This window comes from Prionailurus viverrinus, unplaced genomic scaffold, assembly GCF_022837055.1.
Source record: "Prionailurus viverrinus isolate Anna unplaced genomic scaffold, UM_Priviv_1.0 scaffold_35, whole genome shotgun sequence".
Taxonomy (NCBI): Eukaryota; Metazoa; Chordata; class Mammalia; order Carnivora; family Felidae; genus Prionailurus; species Prionailurus viverrinus.
The window spans coordinates 1385278-1406607 of record NW_025927605.1 but is presented as its reverse complement, the minus strand read 5'-3'; the positions used below and the strand labels follow the sequence as shown (position 1 = coordinate 1406607).

At 52.8% G+C, this 21330-nt stretch overlaps 1 protein-coding gene across 3 annotated transcripts; it reads left to right on the top strand.

The window, feature by feature from the left end:
- The first annotated feature begins 1645 nt into the window (after positions 1 to 1645).
- On the top strand, positions 1646 to 17407 carry HROB (homologous recombination factor with OB-fold). Of its 3 annotated transcripts, none has more exons than XM_047845945.1 (10): positions 1646 to 1865; positions 2849 to 2899; positions 7458 to 8633; positions 10062 to 10145; positions 11609 to 11749; positions 12341 to 12449; positions 12637 to 12722; positions 13073 to 13198; positions 14561 to 14678; positions 16794 to 17407. In XM_047845945.1, the coding sequence occupies exons 1-10, from the start codon at positions 1863 to 1865 to the stop codon at positions 16883 to 16885; spliced, it is 1986 nt and encodes a 661-aa protein (XP_047701901.1). In that variant the 5' UTR covers positions 1646 to 1862; the 3' UTR covers positions 16886 to 17407. The 3 variants fall into 3 exon arrangements, with proteins under 3 accessions (XP_047701901.1, XP_047701902.1, XP_047701904.1); XM_047845946.1 differs by having other exon boundaries at positions 16087 to 17407; XM_047845948.1 differs by lacking the exons at positions 14561 to 14678; positions 16794 to 17407 and adding an exon at positions 13338 to 14550.
- The last annotated feature ends 3923 nt before the right edge of the window (positions 17408 to 21330 follow it).

The following is a 21330-nucleotide window of genomic DNA, read 5'->3' as shown; positions in this document are numbered from 1 at the left end:
AGCCCGGATGCCTGAGGGGCCCTGAGACTGGGTCTCCAGGATCATCCATAGCTGAGCAGGAAAAGCTGTACCCAGGATTCCAGTAAGGAGAGGAGGTCCCAGGTCAGACGAAGCACAGAGGCTCTGAAGGAATTCCCAGATTGGATGAGAGGAGTCCAGCTTTCACCTCCCATCGCCATTTTGGCTTCCATTCTGACATGTGATGGGTAAACTGGTCCATATGAAGCTATGACGGCTGTCCAGAGGTGAGGCCAGTCCAGGCCACCCTAGAGAAGATCCAAGATCACATCATTAAGAACTTGAATCAGCTACCTTCCTCCTGCCTTTTGAGTCCTCAAAACTATGCAGCTCTAGGGGCACCTGGGTAGCACTGTTGGTTAAGCCTCAGACTCTTTTTTTTTTTTTTTAAAAAACGTTTATTTATTTTTGAGACAGAGAGAGGCAGAGCATGAACAGGGGAGGGGCAGAGAGAGAGGGAGACACAGAATCTGAAACAGGCTCCAGGCTCCGAGCTGTCAGCATAGAGCCCGACGCAGGGCTCAAACTCACTAACCTGAGATCATGACCTGAGCTGAAGTTGGACGCTTAACTGACCGAGCCACCCAGGCGCCCCTTGCCTCAGACTCTTGATCTCAGCTCAGGTCTTGATCTCAGGGTCATGAGTTCGGGCCCCATGTTGGGCTCCAAGCTGGGTGGGAAGCCTACTTATAAATAAATAAATAAATAAATAAATAAATAAATAAATAAACAAATGACTATGCGGCTCTCATGTCACTCCCTATAGTGACAAGCAAGAAGGAAAACAGGAGGACTGAGGACTGGCTCAGTGATAAGAGCTAACTAGCTATGCCAGCTCACTGGGACCCTGTGCATCTCTCTGAACAACTATCCTAGACTATTTTTTGACCTATGTCTCCTTGACTTGTGAACTTGAGGGACAAGGACTCTTCTTAACGTCCCTGTCTCCAGTGTTAAGCATTGTGCCAGATACACGGTAGTCATTGTGTCATTCATTCAATAATTCTATTGAGCGTTGTGCTAAGTGCTGGAGATACAAAGTTGAACAAGCCAAAGTCCCTGCCCACACGGAACTCATATTTTTTGCTTGTTTGTTGTTTGTTTGATTGGTTTGTTTTGGTTTTGGTGCTGAAACCCGGGAGCTCATATTTGAGTGAGGAAGACACACAATAAAGATGTAAACCATGGGTGGAGGGGTGTTACCTGAGAGACCAGTGACAGGGAAGATCTGAGATCTAAGCTGAAATATGAAAGGTAAAAAGAGCAAGACCAAGAACATCTTTGCTTAATACCTACGTGTTGCAAGGATGGATGGACAGATGAATGGATAGACAGACCAATGGGGTGGATTCTGATGTGAATGAGACTCACGCTCTAGTGCCAGGTCCCTGGTGTGCTTAACTCTAGAGAGGAGGGTGTGAGCGGCACTGGGGACCCAGGATTCCCAGCCTGCTCTCCCAGAACTCCTGTTGAAGCCGCCGACCTGACCCGAGGGGCCGCTGGGGGGCGACCGAGAGCCCATTCATTTCCCTTTAAGGCCGAGGCGGAAGACTGACGGAGGAAGGGCCTTTGTGTCGGCGGGCTAGAAATAGGCCAGCCCCTTTAAGAGGGCGGAGACTCGGGAGTCGCGGCCGCTTCGAAAGTGGCCTCGGGCGCTGGTGCTCGGCTTCCCGGGTTTGTCGGCCCCCGCCAGGGTCGCTGAGTAGCCTTTCTCCGACCTCGCCTCAGAGACCGTGCGGCCCGGACTCCGACGCTCCCACCGCAACCAAGACCGAGGCCCCGGCGACCCCTCGAGTCGGGGGCTTCCCGGCCACCCCCCTCGCCGGAGCCCGCCGGCCGTCGCCATGGTAATGCCGCGCCCAAGGCCGCAGAACTGCCTTCCGGCTTCCAGCCCTTCTCTCGTGCTAGCTGCAAGGCCGGCTAGGGTTTGGGTCAGAGCTTGGTGGCTTCGGGAGACCTAGGTTCTAGTCCGTGCTTGCCCAGAGACCCTTGGGAAGGTCCTCGCCACACACCTACCTCCCTCTGGGCCTCAGTTTCCCTCCTGTTGCCTTCCATCTCTTCTTGCAGAACTCCTGGTCATCCTCCCCGGTGGGCTCAAACGTCACGCCTCCGGAGCCCCCACCCCCTCCCCCTAACCCGGACACTCTGATCCTTGGACGCTTGGGGGTGGGGGTGCCTAACTGTAGCTCTTGCTCTTTTGGCAATCGGGGTTTAGGCACAGCCCGCTGCTCTTGAGTTTGACGCCAGTCTAAGAGCTGGCCACAGTAGCCCTGCTGCCTAGAAAGAAGGAACCGTGGACTGGGACATCCTACCCTCCTGGGACGCTGGCTTTGGGGCATGGGATTAGATAGAAGGAAACCACTGGTTTGGCTTTCAGAAACAAGGCCACTAGCACTGCTGGGCATGCTTGGATTTATGGTGGCCTCTCTCTTCTTTGACATGGGTTCCCCAGGCCAGGTCTTTGGGATGTCGCAAAATCCTTAGGCTCATGTGCACAGCGCGGAGTCCAAAGAATGACCCAGGTTCCCTCTGGCGGCCTTTCTCTTGCCTCCCCCCCCCCCCCCCCCCCCCGGGCTAATGCAGCTGGATCTGCGTGGATTATTTTACAAGAAGGGATTCTAAATCATCCAAGCCTTTAAGTAAATCCCATCTCTCCCCTCCTCATCCCTTATTCCTCCCTCAGCACTAGCAAAAAAATAAATAAATAAATAAAAATAAAAAACAGTACACCTGGTGGTCGTGTTAGAATTGGAAAGAAGCGTAGTGAGGACAGAATGTACTTGCAAGCAGAATTTCTCCTCCAGCCTCAATTGCTTTGTTTTCCTCTCAGGCATGCAGTTTGCAGAAGCTGTTTACTGTGGAAGAGGAGTTTGAAGATGAGGTAAGGAAGTGTTGGTGATCAGAGATAGCAGAGGAGGTCTTGAGTTGTAAACACCCAGACTCAGAACATTTCGAAGCAGCCTGCCCCAGCCTCCTTTCTTTTGACATGTATAGCTTTTGTGTCTCTGAGAGGCTGAGAAAACATGAGACATGTAAACAGCCTACTTAACCGTTTTAGAAACACAAAGCCGGAGACGTGAGGTGCCTAAATGTTAAGGGCCCTGGCCTGGAAGCTATATTATGTGGATGATTCGATTCACCTTTACGATGACATACTTGAGGTGGGAAAGAAAGTTTATGGAGAGCCAGAGACAACACAGTGACTGGATGACGGGAGGCCTGAGGTCGGTCGCCAAGTGGCTATGTGAGCCAGGGAAAATTACTTCATTCTCTGGCCTTCTGTTTTCTATAGTATGAGCGATATTCTTTTGCTCTAGAGGCTCTTCCCTTCCCTCTTTCTCAGAAGATGAGGGATTAGACTGGATCGGAAGCCAGCACATTAGAATCACCCCTGCTGAGGCCCTAACACATTCCAATTAAACCAGGACTTCTAGGGATGGGCCCAGGCAGGGCTATTTCTAATCTGGGGGTATAGTCAGAGATCACTGAATAAGCTAGCCATCCCCACAGCTCTCTTTCTGCGCAGATCCAATGGATATAGTTTCCTCTGGGAGGCCCAAAATTGCTACCTGAAATCCTTTTCAGAAAGAGGTAGGATTGAAGTGAGTAAAACCCAAATAGGTAAATTAACCTGCCTAAGAATACAGCACCAACAATCCGGGTGAGGTCCTCGCCTCCTGATTCCAGTCTACATATATGGAAACTATTAAGCTGCATTTATAGAGTAGAATTGCTTTACTTTATCGGCGACAAGCCATTCCAGCCTATTTTTTGTCTCCCAGCTCTGTGCTTTAAAAATCATGTTTAGGAATGGGGCGCTCAGTCAGTTAAGCATCTGACTCCAGCTCAGGTCATGATCTTACAGGTTCGTGGGTTCAAGCCCCACATCAAGCTCTGTGCTGACAGCTCAGAGCCTGGAGCCTGCTTCAGATTCTGTGTCTCTCTCTCTCTCTGCCCCTCCCCTGCTCATGCTCTGCCTCTCTCAAAAATAAACATTAAAAAAATTTTTTTAAGGGGCGCCTGGGTGGCGCAGTCGGTTAAGCGTCCGACTTCAGCCAGGTCACGATCTCGCGGTCCGTGAGTTCGAGCCCCGCGTCGGGCTCTGGGCTGATGGCTCGGAGCCTGGAGCCTGTTTCCCATTCTGTGTCTCCCTCTCTCTCTGCCCCACCCCCATTCATGCTCTGTCTCTCTCTGTCCCCAAAATAAATAAACGTTGAAAAAAAAAAAAAAAATTAAAAAAAAAAAATAATCTTAAAAAAAAATTTTTTTAATCATGTTTAGTAAATAAAATAAAAATCACGTTTAGAATTTGTCCAGATGCCCAGTTTGTACCTAGTATGGTGATGAATGCTGCACCAGGGACCCCACAGTCCTTTTCACAGTTCTTTTGAGGCTTTTGGAACCTGAGGTTTGAAAGGGAAAACAGAACTTCCTCAGACCCCTTAAAAATCAGTCTCTGGCTTTGCTCATTCACAGAAGCCCTAAGACATAGTGACAGGGGCACATATGAGTTCTAATCCTGATTCTGTGAAGGTACTTAACTTCTCTGAGTCTCCATTTCTGAATCCATAAAACAGGAATAATAATATCTATTAGGGCCATTGTGAAAATTCATTGCGAGAATTCTGGTAAAATGTTTACATGGTCCCTGGCACCCGGCATGGTTTCAGATTGTTACCTGTTTTTGTTATCACTTGGAGACTTCAATTCGGTTTTTAAAAAAATTTAAAATTGCCAGCTTTGTCGAGGAGATGTGTCCTTGTCCTTGTCTTTCAGCTTTGTAGATGTGTATTTACAGGCTGCAAAAGTGGCTAAGTGCCCCACTTGGTTCTTACCAGGTGATGGTAGGACGGCTGGGCCAGCAATGGGATTAAGGATGAAGGTCTCAGGACACCTGGGTGGCTCAGTCACGAAGCGACTGACTTCGGTTCAGGTCTCATGACTCACGGTCCATGAGTTCGAGCCCCGCATCAGGCTCCGTGCTGACAGCTCAGAGCCTGGAGCCTGCTTCTGATTCTGATTCTGTGTCTCCCTCCCTCTCCACCCCTTCCCCACTCATGCTCTGGCTCTCTCTGCCTCAGAAATAAATAAACATTAAAGTTTTTTTTTTTAAAAAGAATGAAGGTCTGTGGGGTGCCTGGCCAGCTCAGTGGGTAGAGCATGTGACTCTTGATCTTGGGGTCATGAGTTCAAGTCCTACATTGGGCATAGAGATTACTTTAAAAAAAAAAAAAGAAGAGTGAAGGACTCTGACAGTTCAAGTTTCTGTTCCATGGCCAGTCCCTTTCCCCCTTCCCAAGGCAGATGACACCATGTCTGAGAGTGAGCTCTTTTTTTTTTTTTTTTTTAATGTTTATTTATTTATTTTGAGAGAGAGAGAGACAGAGCTTGAGGGTGGGGTGGGACAGAGGGAGAGACACAGAATCCAAAGCGGGCTCCAGGCTCAGGGCTGTCAGCACAGAGCCCGACGCGGGGCTCAAACTCACAGACGCGAGATCATGACCTCAGCCAGAGTCGGAAACTCAACCGACTGAGCCACCCAGGCATCCCTGTGAGTGAGCTCTTTAGGAGAAAAGGGATCTGTCAACCTCCAGGATCATCAGGATTTTATTGCTGCTGTAATTCGAATATTGTTATTATTGCTAAATCCCATGATAGTCCTGCTAGAGTATGCTACACCCCCGATAATACACAAAGCCAGAAAAAACGTTTCTCTGGCCCAGACACTCCAATGCAGCAGCACGGGTTGGGGGTGGAGGGGACCTTCCTGTCAGTTAAATCAGCAGTTCTAACTCAAAAACACCCTCAGAACAGGTCTGTTGCTCTCGAAGGTGTCAATCTCACCTTGCTTCCCAACTGGAATCCATACTTAATTTAACTTGCCTGAAAAGCTATATTTAACTTCTGCCTATTTTGCTGGATCCAAGGCCTCTGGCTTAGTGAAGGCTGTGTGTGTGTGTGTGTGTGTGTGTGTGTGTGTGTGTGTATGTGTGTGTGTGGTGGAGGAGGAGGAGGAGGGGGGAGGAGTGCGTTGAGAACAGGCAGCGTGACCAGCTGGATAGACCCCTGTTGCACAGGCTGGACACCAGAAAGCTTGTTTTCTTGAGATGGGTGTGTGGCCTTGGGTGATTGGATTCCTTTGTGCCCTGGTATGTTTGCTTCTCCTGCCACTCCTCTGACTGCCACCGCTTCCCTGTCCCCCGAGAGAAGCTACCTGAAGACTTAGCCTTAGAATGTTTCTTTCTTGGGGCGCCTGGGTGGCTCAGTCGGTTAAGCGGCCGACTTTGGCTCAGGTCATGATTTCGCGGTCCGTGAGTTCGAGCCCCGTGTCGGGCTCTGTGCTGACAGCTCAGAGCCTGGAGCCTGTTTCAGATTCTGTGTCTCTCTCTCTCTGCCCCTACCCCGTTCATGCTCTGTCTCTCTCTGTCTCAAAAATAAATAAATGTTAAAAAAAAAATTTAAAAAAAGAATGTTTCTTTCTTTCCTTATTTCCTTTTTTTTTTTTTTTTAAAGATTTTATTTTTAACTAATCTCTATACCCAACGTGGGGCTCGAACTTCCAACCCTGAGATCTAGAGTCCCATGCTCCACCGACTGAGCTAGCCAGGCATCCCACCACCTCCAGGCTTCTACCAGAAACATTCTGGGGCACCTGGCTGGCTCAGTGGGTGGAACATGAGACTCTTTTTTTTTTTTTTTTTTTTTTTTTAACATTTATTTATTTTTGAAGGAGAGAGAGACAGAGCATGAGCAGGGGAGAGGCAGAGAGAGAGAGAGGAAGACCTGGAATCTGAAGCAGGCTCCAGGCTCTGAGCTGTCAGCACAGAGCCTGACACGGGACTCAAACTCACAACCTGTGAGATCATGACCTGGGCTGAAGTCAGATGCTTAACCGACTGAGCCACGAGGCACCCCTGTGGAGCATGGGACTCGATCTTTAGGTTGTAAATTCGAGCCCCACGTTGGATATAGAGATTACTTAGAAATAAAATCTTAAAAAAAAGTCTGGAGGTGGGCTCATGGACAAGGTCAAAGATGGTGAGAGACTCCACCGTTGCCTTTCATGGCTTGGTTTCTCACTTGCATACATCTGTGCTTATATACACGCCACATACATGAAAGTAAGAGCAAGAGTGTTCCTTTGGGGCACCTGGGTGGCTCAGTCGGTTGCGTGTCCAGCTCATATTTTTGGCTCAGTTTCACAGTTCATGAGTTCAAGCCCTGTGTTGGGCTCTGTGCTGACAGCACGGAGCCTGCTTGGGATTCTCTTGTCTCCCTCTCTGTCTGCCCCACCCCCCACTTGTATGTGTGGGTGTGTGCTCGCTCTCTCTCTCTCTCTCTCTCTCAAAAATAAATAAATAAACGTTAAAAAAAAAGAGAGACAGAGTGCGTTTCTTGATTTCCAGATGCCAAGACCCACTATCTCTGCTTCTTTGTAGGATTTTTTATCTGCTGTGGAGGATGCAGAGAACGAGTTTGCTGGCTCACGGCCTGTGAATGCTGGATGCCTGAGACCTGTCTCTTCTAGGCCACAGGAGACCGTGCCGGCACAGTCTTCTGGGCAGCTGCCGCCATGCCCCACTGCTCCTTCAGAGGCTTTGGGCCCGTCAGCCCTGGGACTCCGCCTTCCTACCTCTAGCATGCCCAGGGCCATCGGGGACCCGCCTTCCATAGGAACAGCCCCCCTAAGGCCTGTCTCGACTTCTAGCAGCTGGACTGGCCATCAGAGACGAGTGACCCTGCCAGAAGTGCTCAAAGAGCCAGCGAGACCCCAGACATCAGCCTCCCGCCCCCTGCTCACCTTTGAGAGCCAACAGCAGATGATTAGTGGCTTTGAGGGGCCTGAACAAGATGAATTTGATAAGGTCCTGGCAAGCATGGAGCTGGAGGGGCCTGGCGTGGAGCTGGAACTTGGAATCAGCGGTGAGGCCACGGGAATCCCGCCTACCTGGCAGCAGGAGGACTTAGCTTTGGCTAAAAAGGCTCGCGTAGCTGAGCTGAGCAGGTCTTGCCAAAAGGGGCCCACGCCTGCTTCCCACATAACGAGTGTCATGTTAGCCGACGATGAGCCCCCAGCACCTGGGGTCCACTGTAGGACTGCACAGCCCCGCCTGAGACCCGGTGCCGTGAGCAACCTTCCTACCCCAACTGCCTCAACAGTTCCTGCTCAGCAACCCCACTCGGAAGCCTGCCCTCAGGGGCCCGCTCTTCGAGCGGCACAGCCTCTCCAAGCTGCTGGCCGGCCTGTTCAGAGCAGCCCGCAAAGTCCTTTCCCTGGTCAGTCATTCCAACGTCCAAATGCCTGCTTACGTGGCAGATCTCACCTTCCTGGACCACAAACTCCCAACTCGATCTGTTCTACTCCCTCGAGGACTATCTCTGCGTTATTTCCTCGGAGCCCCTTACAACCCCGAGCTCCAGTGGCTTCCGTCAAGTGTCCTGCCGGCACCCCAAAGAGCCCCCATTCCTCCCTGGTTCCCCAAGCAGTTCTCCAGCCACCCATAGTCACCAACCACCTGGTGCAGCTGGTCACTGCTGCCAACCGGACACCCCAGCGACCCGCCCGCACCAAAACCCGCCGCTTCCCCGGCCCCGCAGGGATCCTGCCCCACCAGGTGAGTGACGGCTTCTCGTTGGCAGAAGGGGTCCAGGACGTTGCGGGGACAAGGGGGAGAATCTGGTCCCAGAATATCTTCACTCCTGGGGGAGGGAGGGAAGGAGAAAGTGCAGAGAGAGGGCTGTTTTGTTTTTTTTTAATGTTTATTTTATTTGAGAGAGAGGGAGACACAGAATCCGAAGCAGGATCCTGGCTCGGATCTGTCAGCACAGAGCCTGACGCGGGCCTCGAATCCACAAACCGCGAGATTATGACCTGATCCGAAGTCGGATATTTAACCAACTGAGCCACGCAGGCACCCCAGAGAGGGGGGCTTTCCAAGTGGTAGAAGAGGTCAAAAAAAGTGGGAAGAAAGAATCAAGTGCTTGAAAAACCACAGGCGAGAGAGGTGCTTTGGCTCTGAGAACCTCACAACTTTTATTCTGTTGAGCACCTACTGTTTGCTAGCACTAAGGCAAGGCAGATTCATTCACGTCTGTTTCCTAAGGACTTGTATGTGTCGGTCAGTTCGCTTGGAACTGGGAATGCAGAGGTTAAAACAGAAGTAGTTCCAGCGCAGTGGAAGAAGCAGACGCGAACGAGCGATTAGACATAAAATGCATAGTGTGAGTAGAGGTCATTCCCTAGGTGCAGGGGAGACAGAGACACCGGACTCCTTATGCTTACCGAGTGGGCTTTGGAGGGATGGCTAGGAGGTTAACAGGTGTGTGTAGGAAGGCTGTGCTCCGGGAGGCATGTCAGCGGTGGCAAGACCGGGAAGAGCGTGTGCGAAGGCACAGCGGGGTAAGAGCAAGATGCCATCAGAGGTGCAGAGAACAGCTCACTGCGGCTGGTGTGCGGGGTCGGCGTGGGGAAGCCGGGCTGTGCTGAGCGTTTGAATTTCAGCGGTGGTGGAGGGACAGTATCCGTCAAAGCATCTTGGATCAGATCCCAGATAACGGGATTCTGCGGGTCTGATCTGGTGGTGATTGGTGTGCTCCTTTTCTCACGTTTTAGGGCGGTTCAGATAATTTCTGCCTGTTCCTTGCTCTTCGCTGGCACTTTAAGGGAAATCCAAGGAGGCCATCTACCTTCCTCCTGGGCTAGATCTCTGCAGGGAAGGGTTCGGTCCCTGAGAAGGGATTTGGGGAAAGCTGCCCCTTTGCCTAGCCCAGGCCTCTCTATCTGGGTCATTGCCTCCTTCAGGAAGCCCTGGGTTTTGTTCCTGGGCCAGCTCCAGCTCCCTCACATTCCCAAAACAGTCCCCAAAGCATCTTTTTTTGAGCTGCCAACGAGGCTCCTGAGACTTCGTTAGGAGAGACGTAATATGTGTTAATTGTCCCTGATAGTTTCCTGAACTCATTATGTAACCCAGACAAGAAGCTGCAACTTGTAAATAACAGCTGCTGAGCTCGCTCTCGCCTTCTTCTTCTCTCTCCCCTTGCAGCACAGTGGGAAAAATCTGGAGGAGATCATGGTTTCCACACCCCAGACTCCGACTCATGGTGCCCTGGCTAAATTCCGGGCCGAGGTAACTGGTTCCCTGCGGATGTTCACTTCCTGGGCATCACTTAAGAGTGAGGGACATCCCTGCACGTTTTAGGAGTTGAGAAGCAGAGTCTATGCTGCTAGGCCTCCCCGCGGTGACGCACCCAAGGGCACGTGGCGAAGGCCGTTTGGGGAAGTGGCGATTCTCCTGGCACAAAGTGAAGCCTGTCCTGATGCTGACCGAGGCCAGGGGTCCAGTCTTCCCTACTCCTCTAGGAAAGAAAGGCCCAGCTAACTCCCGTCTTTCCTCAGGGGAGGGGAGTGTAATAGGTATTAGGAAATTGTATCTCAGGAACCCCTCCTCTCAGGTTTCTGAGAATTGAGTGGGGAACGATCTGGCTTCATCTTGCCTCCAGTGGATTCCTTTTTGGTGGGGGAGACCCATCCTTCCTCCTCACTGGGATTCTCGTTGACCTACTCTGCCCTCACACCCACTTTTGCTTTTAATTCTCTAGCAGTTTTTCTCTTTGCTGTAGTTCCAGCAGATCTATCAGTCCGCTTCAGGTCCAAAGCAGCAAATACTCCTCTGGGTTCAAAGCATTTTTTTTTTTTTTCTTTTTAACGTTTATTTTTCAGAGAGGACACAGAGTGCGGGCAGGGGAGGGTAAAGAGAGAGGGAGACACAGAATCTGAAGCAGGCTCCAGGCTCCGAGCTGTCAGCACAGAGCCCAACCCGGGGCTCGAACCCATGAACCACGAGATCATGACCTGAGCCGAAGCCAGACGCTTAACTGACTGAGCCACCCAGGCGTTTTTTAATATGAACATTTTTTAATATAAGAAGGTTAATAGTTAAGCCAGAGGCATCCCAAATAAAATATGACTGTTTCAAAATGACTTAAAGCACTGTGAAAGCCTATCAATGTAAGTGGGGGCTCCCTGGCCCTAAGACTTTTCGAGGCTGTTACACAAGAGACAAGCATGGATAGACCGTCTTTTGCTTCGGGACAACTAAAGTCAGGAACTGATTTAAAATTAAAAAAAATTTTTTGAGAGAGAGGGTGCAAGTGAGTGAGGGACAAAGAGAGAGAGAGAGAGAGAGAGAGGATCCCAGGAGGGGCAGAGGGAGAGAGAGAAAGAGGGGTGAGAGAGAGAGTGGGGCTCACCCGAAGCGGGGCTTGTGCTCACCCAATGTGGGACTCGAACTCATGAACCGTGAGATCACGAGCTGAGTCGAAGTCAGATGCTTAACGACTGAGCCACCCAGGTGCCCTAAAATGAAATAAACAAGGAGCACTTTTGCTATGGCTGTTAAATGAAAGATGTGCTGTGCAACCAGATCTCACGTACCATTCTGAGACCTAGGGGATAAACGAAAGCAGAGACTGTGGCTACCATGTTGCAGGGAATGTGCCCTTCCCTCCCACCCCTCCATCCTGTCTCGGTCAAGGTCTGTAGCAAGGTGGGTCCATTAACACAGGCTCCCCCTCTGCTCTGTGGTGCCAGATTGTTACTAGTTCCCAGGCGTCGGTGGAGGAGGATTTTGGGCGAGGGCCCTGGCTGGCCATGAAATCTGCTCTGGGCCTGGAGGAGAGAGACCCCGCCTGCTTTCTCTGTACCTATAGCATCGTCATGGTGCTGCGGAAGGTAAGGGTCCTGGGTGCTGAGATGTGCAAGAAAGACTGTTTTTACCCTTCCTACCAACCTGCTGTCCTCCTCCACCTTAGGAAAGGGGCTGTCCCTTTGCTCCCTCTTACCCCAGGCCTGTCTCTGAGCAGCAGCACGGAGTCCCTTTTGGTTGTACCATCTTCCGCTCACCTAGCGTTTCACTAGGATCGACAGTGTCAGGCACAGGCGGAAGCAGAAAGTGGGTTATGGCTATGTCTCTGCACATCCAGGCCCTGGATGAGGCGGGGGTAAGCACACTGTTACCCTTCAAGCTCCCTAGAGGTCAAGGGTCATATGCAGACACATTCTCGTGGCCTGCTGTGATGTAGCTCTCTATAAATACATATATGCTGGAGAAAGGAAGCAGGGGGCAGAAAGGACCTGCCAGCTTTGGGTCTGCTAGAGAGAGACAGGATGGGTCCTTCAGACGGCCCTTTTGCCCCCCACAAAAAGAGCATCGCCACACCTGTACTCTCCTCCCCTCCTCCTCCCCTCCGGTTGCCCTGGTGCGCTTGGGAACCTTACAGGTGGGATGTGGCTTGCTCAGCAAATGCCTCTCCTTGTAACCAGGCAGCCCTGAGGCAGCTTCCCAGGAACAAGGTCCCCAACATGGCAGTGATGATCAAGTCCCTGAGTCGGAGCACGATGGACGCCAGTGTGGTTTTCAAGGACCCCACGGGTGAGAAGTTAGGTCCTGGGGGTGTCTGATGAGTGGCCTTCGTGGAGTTCAGGAGATGAGGAGGAGTCACCCTCTTCATTTGCAGATGGGAAAATTGAGGCAGTGAGCAGCCCACTTCCCAGCCAGGGCCCAAACCAGTCACTGCGCTGTCCTTGACCCAGACTCATGGGCCGCGCGGTATTTGCAGGAGAGATGCAGGGCACGGTGCACAGGTTGCTGCTCGAGGCCCGGCAGAGTGAGCTGAAGCCTGGCTCAGTGCTGCTGCTGAAGCAGGTATGGGGGGCTCCAAATGCGGACCTCCTCTCCAACCTTCCCAACCCTGGAGAAGGCCCCTGAGTTGTCCGTCTGGCTCCCTTCCCTCCCCGGTCCCCGTCCCCGGGCCAGGAATGGTTGGGCTGGTGCTAGACCCCGCCTCCTATTCTGTGGGCGGATGGGGATGGGGGCGGGGGTTGTGTTGTGTGGGGAGGAGGGTGTGGTATGTGCTTCTACGGGGCGGGGGCAGGAGCGGTTTGGGTGAGCCTGGTGCAGAAGCCAGAGAGGGAGAGGCAGGCGGGGACCAGGTGGCATGGGACAGCATCTTAGCGCCCCGTCAGGGCACTGACCTTCCCCTTCCTCGACCCCAGGTTGGAGTGTTTTCTCCTTCGCTCCGAAATCACTACCTCAATGTGACGCCCAACAACCTGGTCCATATTTACGGCCCAGATTCTGGGGATGGGAACTTCCTCAAGCCATCTCCGCCCTTCCCCGAGGTAAGAGGAGCGGGATGGAACGGGCCCGGGAGATCCGCTTTCTGCCTGTATATTCTGGTGTCTTCCCCTCCTTCACCCTGGGGAGCAGAGGTGTGAAGGGGGCGGTTGCCCTGAGGTGAAGAGATGCCTCTGGGGACAGGGTCATCTCCTTCTGTTCCTGGTCCAGCCGCCTGCCAGATGGCACAGTAACAGGACCTAGAGCAGCTGGCTTCTTGGGGATCGTGATCTGATGGCAGGCTTGAGCACTGGAGAGGATAGGAGTCACTTGAGAACTAAGCAAGTTGTGCGTCCCCCAGAGGGTGTGGCCCTCGGTAAGTGACTGAGGCTCAGATCTGCTACAGGTGGCAGAGAACAGTGAGCTACATACAGACTGTCGGGTGAGCCGGCACTTAGCCTGCATCTTCCCTCCTGGCCCCCACCTACGCTAGGTGAGGCGGCACCCACACAGAACCCAGGTGGGGACACCCCCCTTGGGAACTAAAGGAGCCCGGGGTTCCAGGCAGCTCCACTCCAGGCTAAGAGTGCAGAGCCTGGCCTTGACTTGGCACACAGTGTCCCCTCTGTGGCCACTTCCACACTTCCCGGGATCCTGGGTTGTTATCATGGCCCGGCCTGGAGGTCAGGAGACCTGGGTCATGTCCCCACTCTGCTGGTAATTTGTAACGTGACCTTGGGCAAGTCCTGTCCCCGCCCCTGCTGTTGCTTCATCTCTGAAGTGAAGGGTTAGACCTGATGACTTCTGCTCACGCTCCACCCTTGGCTCTAATGGCCTACTTCCATTTCTCTTATCTTTCCCCTTAACCTTCCACATTTTCTCAAAATCACCCTGCTTCCAAAAGATCATCTTTCTTTTTCTTTTAAGTTTCGAGATATCCATACCCCTTGACAAAACTCGAAATGGTACAGAGAATAAAGCAAAGCTTGTGACTTACTCTTCTCCGCTGCCATCCCCTAGGGCTAACCATAGTTAACAGTTTAATTACTAATTTCCACTACCTGCTCATATATCAGCTAGTGTGGGGATTATTAAAAGCTTTTTAATCCCAAGCTAACTCCTCAGCATATTTTTGAATGGCTTCTTCACTCTCTGCTCCAACTATATATAGATTTTCTAAAGCACCAGATGCCAACGAAATTAGGAAAGAAGAGTGCCCAAAAAGTGTTTTGTTTTTTTAATTACCTGCTGTTTTGGGTGTTGGGTATTTTTATCTCCCTCCCCTGGGTGACTGGCCCCTGCCACACTCCTCTGTATCGTCTTTCCTGAACCCCCACCTATTCCATTGAGGTCGTCTGGGTGGATGTGGAATTGTCCAGAGGGGTATCCAGAATACAGGCTTTGGTAACCAGGCCGTCTGTCCCCAGGACCCAGGGAGCTTCCCTGGCAGCCTCCACCATGAGACTGCGAAGTCTGGAAGAGGCCTCAGAACAGCGCACGATGCAGAAGCAGGGGCATCCCCTGAGGAAGAACTCCCAGAAGCAGGTAAGGCAGTCAGCTCCCCAGGAGCAAAAGAGGTTCTCCTTCTGTTTCCTCTTGAATAGCACAGCCAGAAGAACCTGGCTGCATCTTTTCTCCTCCTCCTGTGAATCTTTGGGTCTTACACAACCTTACAGAAATCGGATGTGGTGTCTTTTCTGGCCAGGCTGCAGGCCCCGAACTAACTACCAGGGTGATAGGGGCCACATAAAGCAGGTACAGCGTGGGCCACAGGTCGCCCCCATTTCCAAGCCGTGTGCTTTTAGCCACAAGGAGGAGATGAACCGGCACCGTCCTTCTGCCACAGCTTGAGTCTTCCGTGGGCTGATGGCCAGACCCCAGAGGCAGATTTCCATATCCTGACCAAGCTCAGAGGCCCTGCAGGTGGTGCTGAGGACTCACACGTCCCTGTGGGACCAGGACACAGACCCGAGAGGCCCAAATACTGGGTTAGGGTACAGCCAGCTTGTTCCTCAGGGGGCAGCATCCCCCAGATGAAGCCAGCACAATCCAAGTCTGCGCCTTAGCTTTTCGATTCCATAAATTCAACCCTGTCTGGCCTCACAGTTCATTGAGATTATGGGTAAGTGTCTCGCGTTAGGGGCGCCTGACTAGCTCAGGCGGAACAGTGTACGATCCTTGATCTCAGGGTTGTGAGTTCAAGCCCCACACCGGGTGTAGAGGTTCCTTAAATAAATAAATAAATCTTTAAGTGTCTCACATGAACCAATTTCGCATTAGACCAATGGATAAACCACAGAGCCCATTTACTTATAGCCTATGAGAAAGTACTCCTTATGCTGGAATCTTCTCTGCAATGTCCTTGTAAGTAAGCTTGCTGACAAGCCCAACCATCCTCAGAAGGTCGCTGGTGGTCAGGGAGTGAGACTGAGGAGACTTGCCTGTACGATATTGTGGCTGGTGTCACGTCTCCGCTGTAGGGACAGACATGCCGAGCGGACAACTACTCGTGGTGGCTGGACAGGGCCTGGAGACGCCAATACTCGTTCTTACTCTGATTCCCAGTTTCCTAGGCCCTCACTGATTGCTCATTCCCCTTCATTAAATATAGAGTTTCCCCGAACCGTCCTAATGTAGCTAGTGAGGGGCACCTTTTTTTGTTACAAATTTCAGTCCCACTTCCCCGAGTACAGGGCTGGTCACCTTAATCAAATTCTGAATGCCCCCAAACAGGCTTCTATCCTTCCAGCAGCCATGTTTATCACGTGCCCTGAGCCAGACCAGACTCGCCTCTGCAGGGGTAGTTTCCAGCCCGACTTACTCCGCGGGCGGCCTGATCCCGCCTGTGGCGCAGGAGTTTTCTAGCTGGAAACCGTGGCTCTGGCATGGGATGGAGCTTGAGTAGGCTCACCACGGGCAGGCCGTTTGACCTCTTTGAACTCGGTTCTCTCAGATAAAGTGGGGATTCTAACAGGAAGCACTATGAACTGCCCCGTGAAGTATACTGTGAGGACTGGAAGGAAGGGGTGAGTACGGCGGGTGCGGCCCCGCACCCGGTACAGCACACGCTCAGTATGTGTTAGCTGCTGTGTCAGCAGTAACAGTACCAAGCTCCATTTCCAAGTTCTCAGACACAAGCACCTGTCTGAGAACTACAGTCAGGGCCAGTTACTTTCATTCCAAACGCCCCTGAATGCCCTTTGGGGAAGGGGATGATGTTGTCTCACGCTCTTGAGGTGAGAAACCAGATTAGGGAATGCCGTGATTCTGAACACCTCAAATGGCTTTCCCCGCCTTTTTTCTCCCTCTGGCCAATGAGAGGGTAGCACCAGAGAATGTCTGTCTGCTCAAGCACTCTGGATGGAAAGAGAGGAACCACTGAGGCCCAGGCAAAGCGTCTTTCTTGACAGAACGGCCCAGGCATTTTGTCCGTACCCCTTGTGTGTGTGTTTGTGTGTGTGTATGTGTGTGTGTGTGTGTGTGTGGGAAGCAGAGGGAAGGTGGGAGTCAGGCCGGCCTCGGGCCCATTAGTGCAGTCACCACTGCCCAACTGTGTGGCCTGGTCCAGGCCTCCCTGAAGGGCAGGAGCTTTGGACCTGAGTCACGTGGAACCCTAACGCTGACACTAAGTCTGCCTACCCTCTCCATCTCCCCCTGCAGATGACCTAGATGGACTCCTGAGTGAGCTCCCTGAGGACTTTTTCTGTGGGACCAGCAGTTGGGACTGCCCCGAGGCAAGACACCCACCGTGAGCAGGCAGCCTCTCAGCACCCGAGCAAGGCCCCGGTTGTGTCTGATCGGGTCCCCGGGAGAGAGGAGGCCTGGCACGACTGGGGAATAAACACAGCTGAGGACTTTTATGGCCGCCCCCACCCTGGATGCTTTCCCTGGGAACGCCCTTGTCCCTCGGACTCTCCGCTGCTGTCACTCATACCGGAACTCAGCCCAGGGGTGGCCCTTCTGCTCCTCTGTCCTCCAAGCCCTTGGGTGCATCCGTTCCTTCTGCCATCAGGGAAGGTGTGGCACTCTCCTGCCTCACCTTGACTTTGGGGGCCCCTGAGCTCCTTACTCCCTATCCCCTGAACACCTGAGGAGCCACACCACAGCAGTGGCGGCCATCCCTCCGGTCGGGGAAGGAACACACTCAGACTTCCCTCTGCTTTGTCTCTTGAGGCCTGTGGCTGCCCAGCTCACCCGTGCCCAAGGTTCCCAGGTGTTGGGAGGCAGGGGTGTGGCTGTGGTGTCTTGTTCTGAAATAAAGCAGCTGCCTGTTCCGCCCGCCTCCCTCTCCCCTCCACCCTCGCTGCTCCTGGTCCTGTCTGTCCTGCCGGCGGGGCTTTGGCCAGGGCGGAGCCAAGCCGCTCGTTTTCCTTCTCTCTCTGTCTCTCTCTGTCTCTTTCTTCATAAACTTTTCTTCTAGACAGTTTGAGATTTACAGAATGATCGCAAAGATAATACAGGGAGTTCCTGTGTATCCCACACCCAGTTTCCCTGTCGGCATCTTACGTTAGCGTGGACACTTCTTACAACCAAAGAACCGCTATCCGTACATGATGATTATTATTAACTGGACTTCGTGCTTGCTTCAGATTTACAGTTTCCCTGCTGTCCTTTTTCTGGTCCAGGACCCCACATTCCATTCAGTTGTCTTGTCTCCTCAGGCTCCTCCTGGCTCTGGCAGACTTCCCTTGTTTTTTGCGACTTTGACAGCCTGGAAGAGTATGGGTCCAGCATATTCCAGGAGGCCCCCTATTGGAATTTGTCTCATTAAAAAAAAAAAAAAAAAAAAAAAAAAAGATGAGACTAGGGCTACGTGTCTTGTGGAGGAAGACCACAGAAGTAAGACCACACATCAAGGGTTGATGTTGACCTTGACCACCTGGCTGAAGGAGGCGTTCGTCAGGGTTCTCCACTGTAAATTTTCTTCTTCTCTCTTTTCATACTGTCCTCTTTGGCAGAAAGTCACTAGGTGTTGCCCATGCTGAGGAATGAGGAGTCCTGTTCTACCCTCTCTAAGGGCAGAAAGTCTGTATAGATTATTGGGGATTCTCCCTCATTTCTTTAAAAAAAAATTTTTTTTTTAACGTTTATTTATTTTTGAGACAGAGAGAGACAGAGCACGAACAGGGGAGGGTCAGAGAGAGGGAGACACAATCTGAAACAGGCTCCAGGCTCTGAGCTGTCAGCACAGAGCCCGACGCGGGGCTCGAACTCACGGACCGCGAGATCATGACCTGAGCCGAAGTCGGTCGCTTAACCGACTGAGCCACCCAGGTGCCCTGTCATTTCTTACTCGGTCCTACATTTATATCAGTGTGGGCTCGTGGGTATTTGTTTTATGTGTCGGGTCATAACCCAACGCTACTTTATTGTGTTGTCCAACAGTTCCTTGTCCTGTAGCTTTGCTGTGCTACCTTTCAGACCAAAGTTGGACAAGGGGCATGTGTACAAGGTGTGATTATACCAAGTTGCCAACCTTGTTTTCCTCTCTGGAATGAAGGGAAGAAAGGAATTGTCCCCCAGCTCATGGTTGAGGGGGTGTGGGTTAAAGACCCTACCTAGTCTGACTGCCAGCCTCCCCTGCGTCGGCCTCAGCCTTCCCTAAGCTGCTGTGCATCTGAGGCCTCCAGTGGGTCTGGTGCCGCTCTAGGGAAGGCGCTAATCTCTTTCTTCCCGAAGAAAGGCTGATCCCCTGGATCCCTGTCTCAAGGCTGAAGTGAGCGAGTGCTTTAAGAATGCCATGTTCAGCTGGCTTCTGGTTGCTGTGGGGCCCTGTTCTAAAAGGCTTTTGTGTTCCAAGCCCAGGAGCAAGAAGGGGCTAATTTGCTAGCAACCTTCCTACCTGAACAGATCCTGCACTTCTTCCTCTTCTAGCCATTCCCCAGCCCTGCTGACGCAGCTCAGATCTGGGACACAGCCCGCCTGTGCTGTGAGGTCGTCCGGTACCTAAACCGCTCCGTGCCCCTTGGCCTGCAATACCACTCCCCACTCAGTCCCCTTGAGCCCCGCTCTCTACCGCTCACAGTCCTGACCGGCATCCTGGAATCTTGTGTCCTTCCTTACCCTACAGGCTCAGCTCCCAGAGGGCAGGGTGGGCATCCAGTCACCTGGCACTGTTTCCGCCACTAGAACTGGGCTCCCTGGGGGTTTGTGTGGGGGATGGAGTAAAAGCCTCCATTTTCTGCCCTCAGGAAGCTAAGGCTAAAGACAGGAGACAACACACGGTATCTCTGAGGACTGGGTTGTAGTCAGAGCACCTTCAGGCCTGAGTGACAGACAAGAAGGCTGCAGAGGAGCTGAGGAGGACAACACAGCCCTTCACCCTACACGTCATGACCACTGTGTGCCTCAGAAGGACGGGGACACCCACCCCATCTTGGCCCCTCTTGGCCCCACCCGGCCCATCGGCTCCCAACCCTGGGAACCCAGCTGTGGGTGCTGAGCTAGGCCGTTGGCGGGGCAATTAAAACACCAAATGGGTTCCAACAGGGTTAATCACAGCCGCATTTATAGAGGCGCCTTTCTCTGAGGATCTCCAAAGACCTCGCTGCGCATGATGTCATTCCTCCTCTGGGATCCCCCACCCTGGAATACCACCAAGAAGCTGGGGCCAGAGTGGGTGAACAGCAGGGTAAGGGCAGTGCCGGAAACAGCCCAGGCTGCTGCCACCCACTTGGGCAGGCAGATGAGTGTTCGGGCTGGCAGAGAACAAGGGCCCTCAGTCAATGCACTACACATAAGGGGCCAGCCTGCTGCCAGCCAAGCGCTTCTAAACACCACATCCAGACCTATTGTGTGCCAGGCCCTTGCTGGGCCGCAGAGACCCAGCTGAATAAATCCTGGCCCTGCCCTGGCCCAGCATGGCCGACTTCTGTCCACGGGACACTGGGCTAGGTCCTTCGCAAAGTCCGTGTGAAGTCCTCCTGGAGCGCGGGGCAGGGGAGTGGCAGGGAAGGGTGAGGAGCCTCAATGAGGATGCTTCGGGCCCGAGGAACCGGGCTTCACTTTGGAGAGGGCAGCTGTTGGAAGCCAGCAGACACCGTCAAGCTAGGAAATGAACCATTTTAGATCCCTCCACTTGGGTGGCAGAGCAGAGGGATTGTGGCCAGAGAAAGGAACAGCAGGAGGCTGGGCCCGTCTGAGTTAAGGGCACTGAGATGGTGACTGACAGTGCGAGAAGCAGCCCTGGGACTTTGTGTGAGGGATCAGGGGGAGGAAGTAGTCGGAGGTAAGGGAGCAGGGGCTGCTGCGGTGCCAGGGAGGGGAGGAGGCGCTGCGGGCCGAGAGGCCAGGAGAGCCCGCAGCGCTGGGGCAGATGGACCGGGGCGCTGTGGGGCTCGGCTGGCCCTGAGGGGCTGAGGGGCCTCCTGCCAGCACACTGGGAGAGGTCGGGGATTGGGACAGCCGAGGCTGGGGCATCCCTTGTACCCTCCCCTTCCCCCTTGCTTGGCCCGCAGCACCAGCCAGTGCTATTTCACGGCCTCGTTCCTCCCCCTAGAGGCTCCTGGAAGGACAGCTGCTTTCTCTTGGTGAATGAGTTTGTGGTTTGTAGGTGTCTTTGGTCTTAGTCCCCAGTTGCCAGGTGGACCCCTTGCCTGGCAGGCAGGTGAGCCCTTTTAAGTGCCGGGGGATGGGGGTGGGCGGGACACAAAATTCATTGCGGGCAGTTTCTAGAGATCATGCTGGCCTGCTGGGAGGGTGGGGAAAGGCTCTCACCACTGTCCGCCCTCATGTGGCCACAGCAGCTGGAGCCAAAGTGCACCATCTATGCAGTCTGGCCACCTGGGGTCCTAGTCCTGGCTCCGCTCCAAGCGGTGACCTTGGAGCCAGTAATTTCCCTTGTTAATTTCCCCTTAAGTTCCTCATCGTTAAAACCGACATAAAACCACCCACCTCAGAGGTGCTCAAGTGTGATCAGTGGCTTGATTGTATAATTTATTGTCAAAACCAAGCTTTTTACCTCCGTGAGCCAGGAAGTATGGCCCTTGGAGTGAAGATGGTTGTAAAAGTTGGGGTGCCTGGGTGGCTCAGTTGGCTAAACATCCATCTCTTAATTTTGGTTCAGGTCATGACTTCATGGTTCGTGGGTTTGAGCTCTGAATCAGGCTCTGCGCTGACAGCGAGGCACCTGCTTGAGATTCTCTCTCTCTCCCTCTCTCTCTCTCTCTCTGCCCCTCCCTGCTTGTACATTCTCTCT

Excerpts from the sequence above, each read along its gene's own strand:
- HROB (XM_047845945.1), top strand. Across the intron at positions 12,450-12,636 it reads GGTTTTCAAGGACCCCACGG|GAGAGATGCAGGGCACGGTG; the intron begins GTGAGAAGTTAG and ends CGGTATTTGCAG. Across the intron at positions 13,199-14,560 it reads CATCTCCGCCCTTCCCCGAG|GACCCAGGGAGCTTCCCTGG; the intron begins GTAAGAGGAGCG and ends GTCTGTCCCCAG.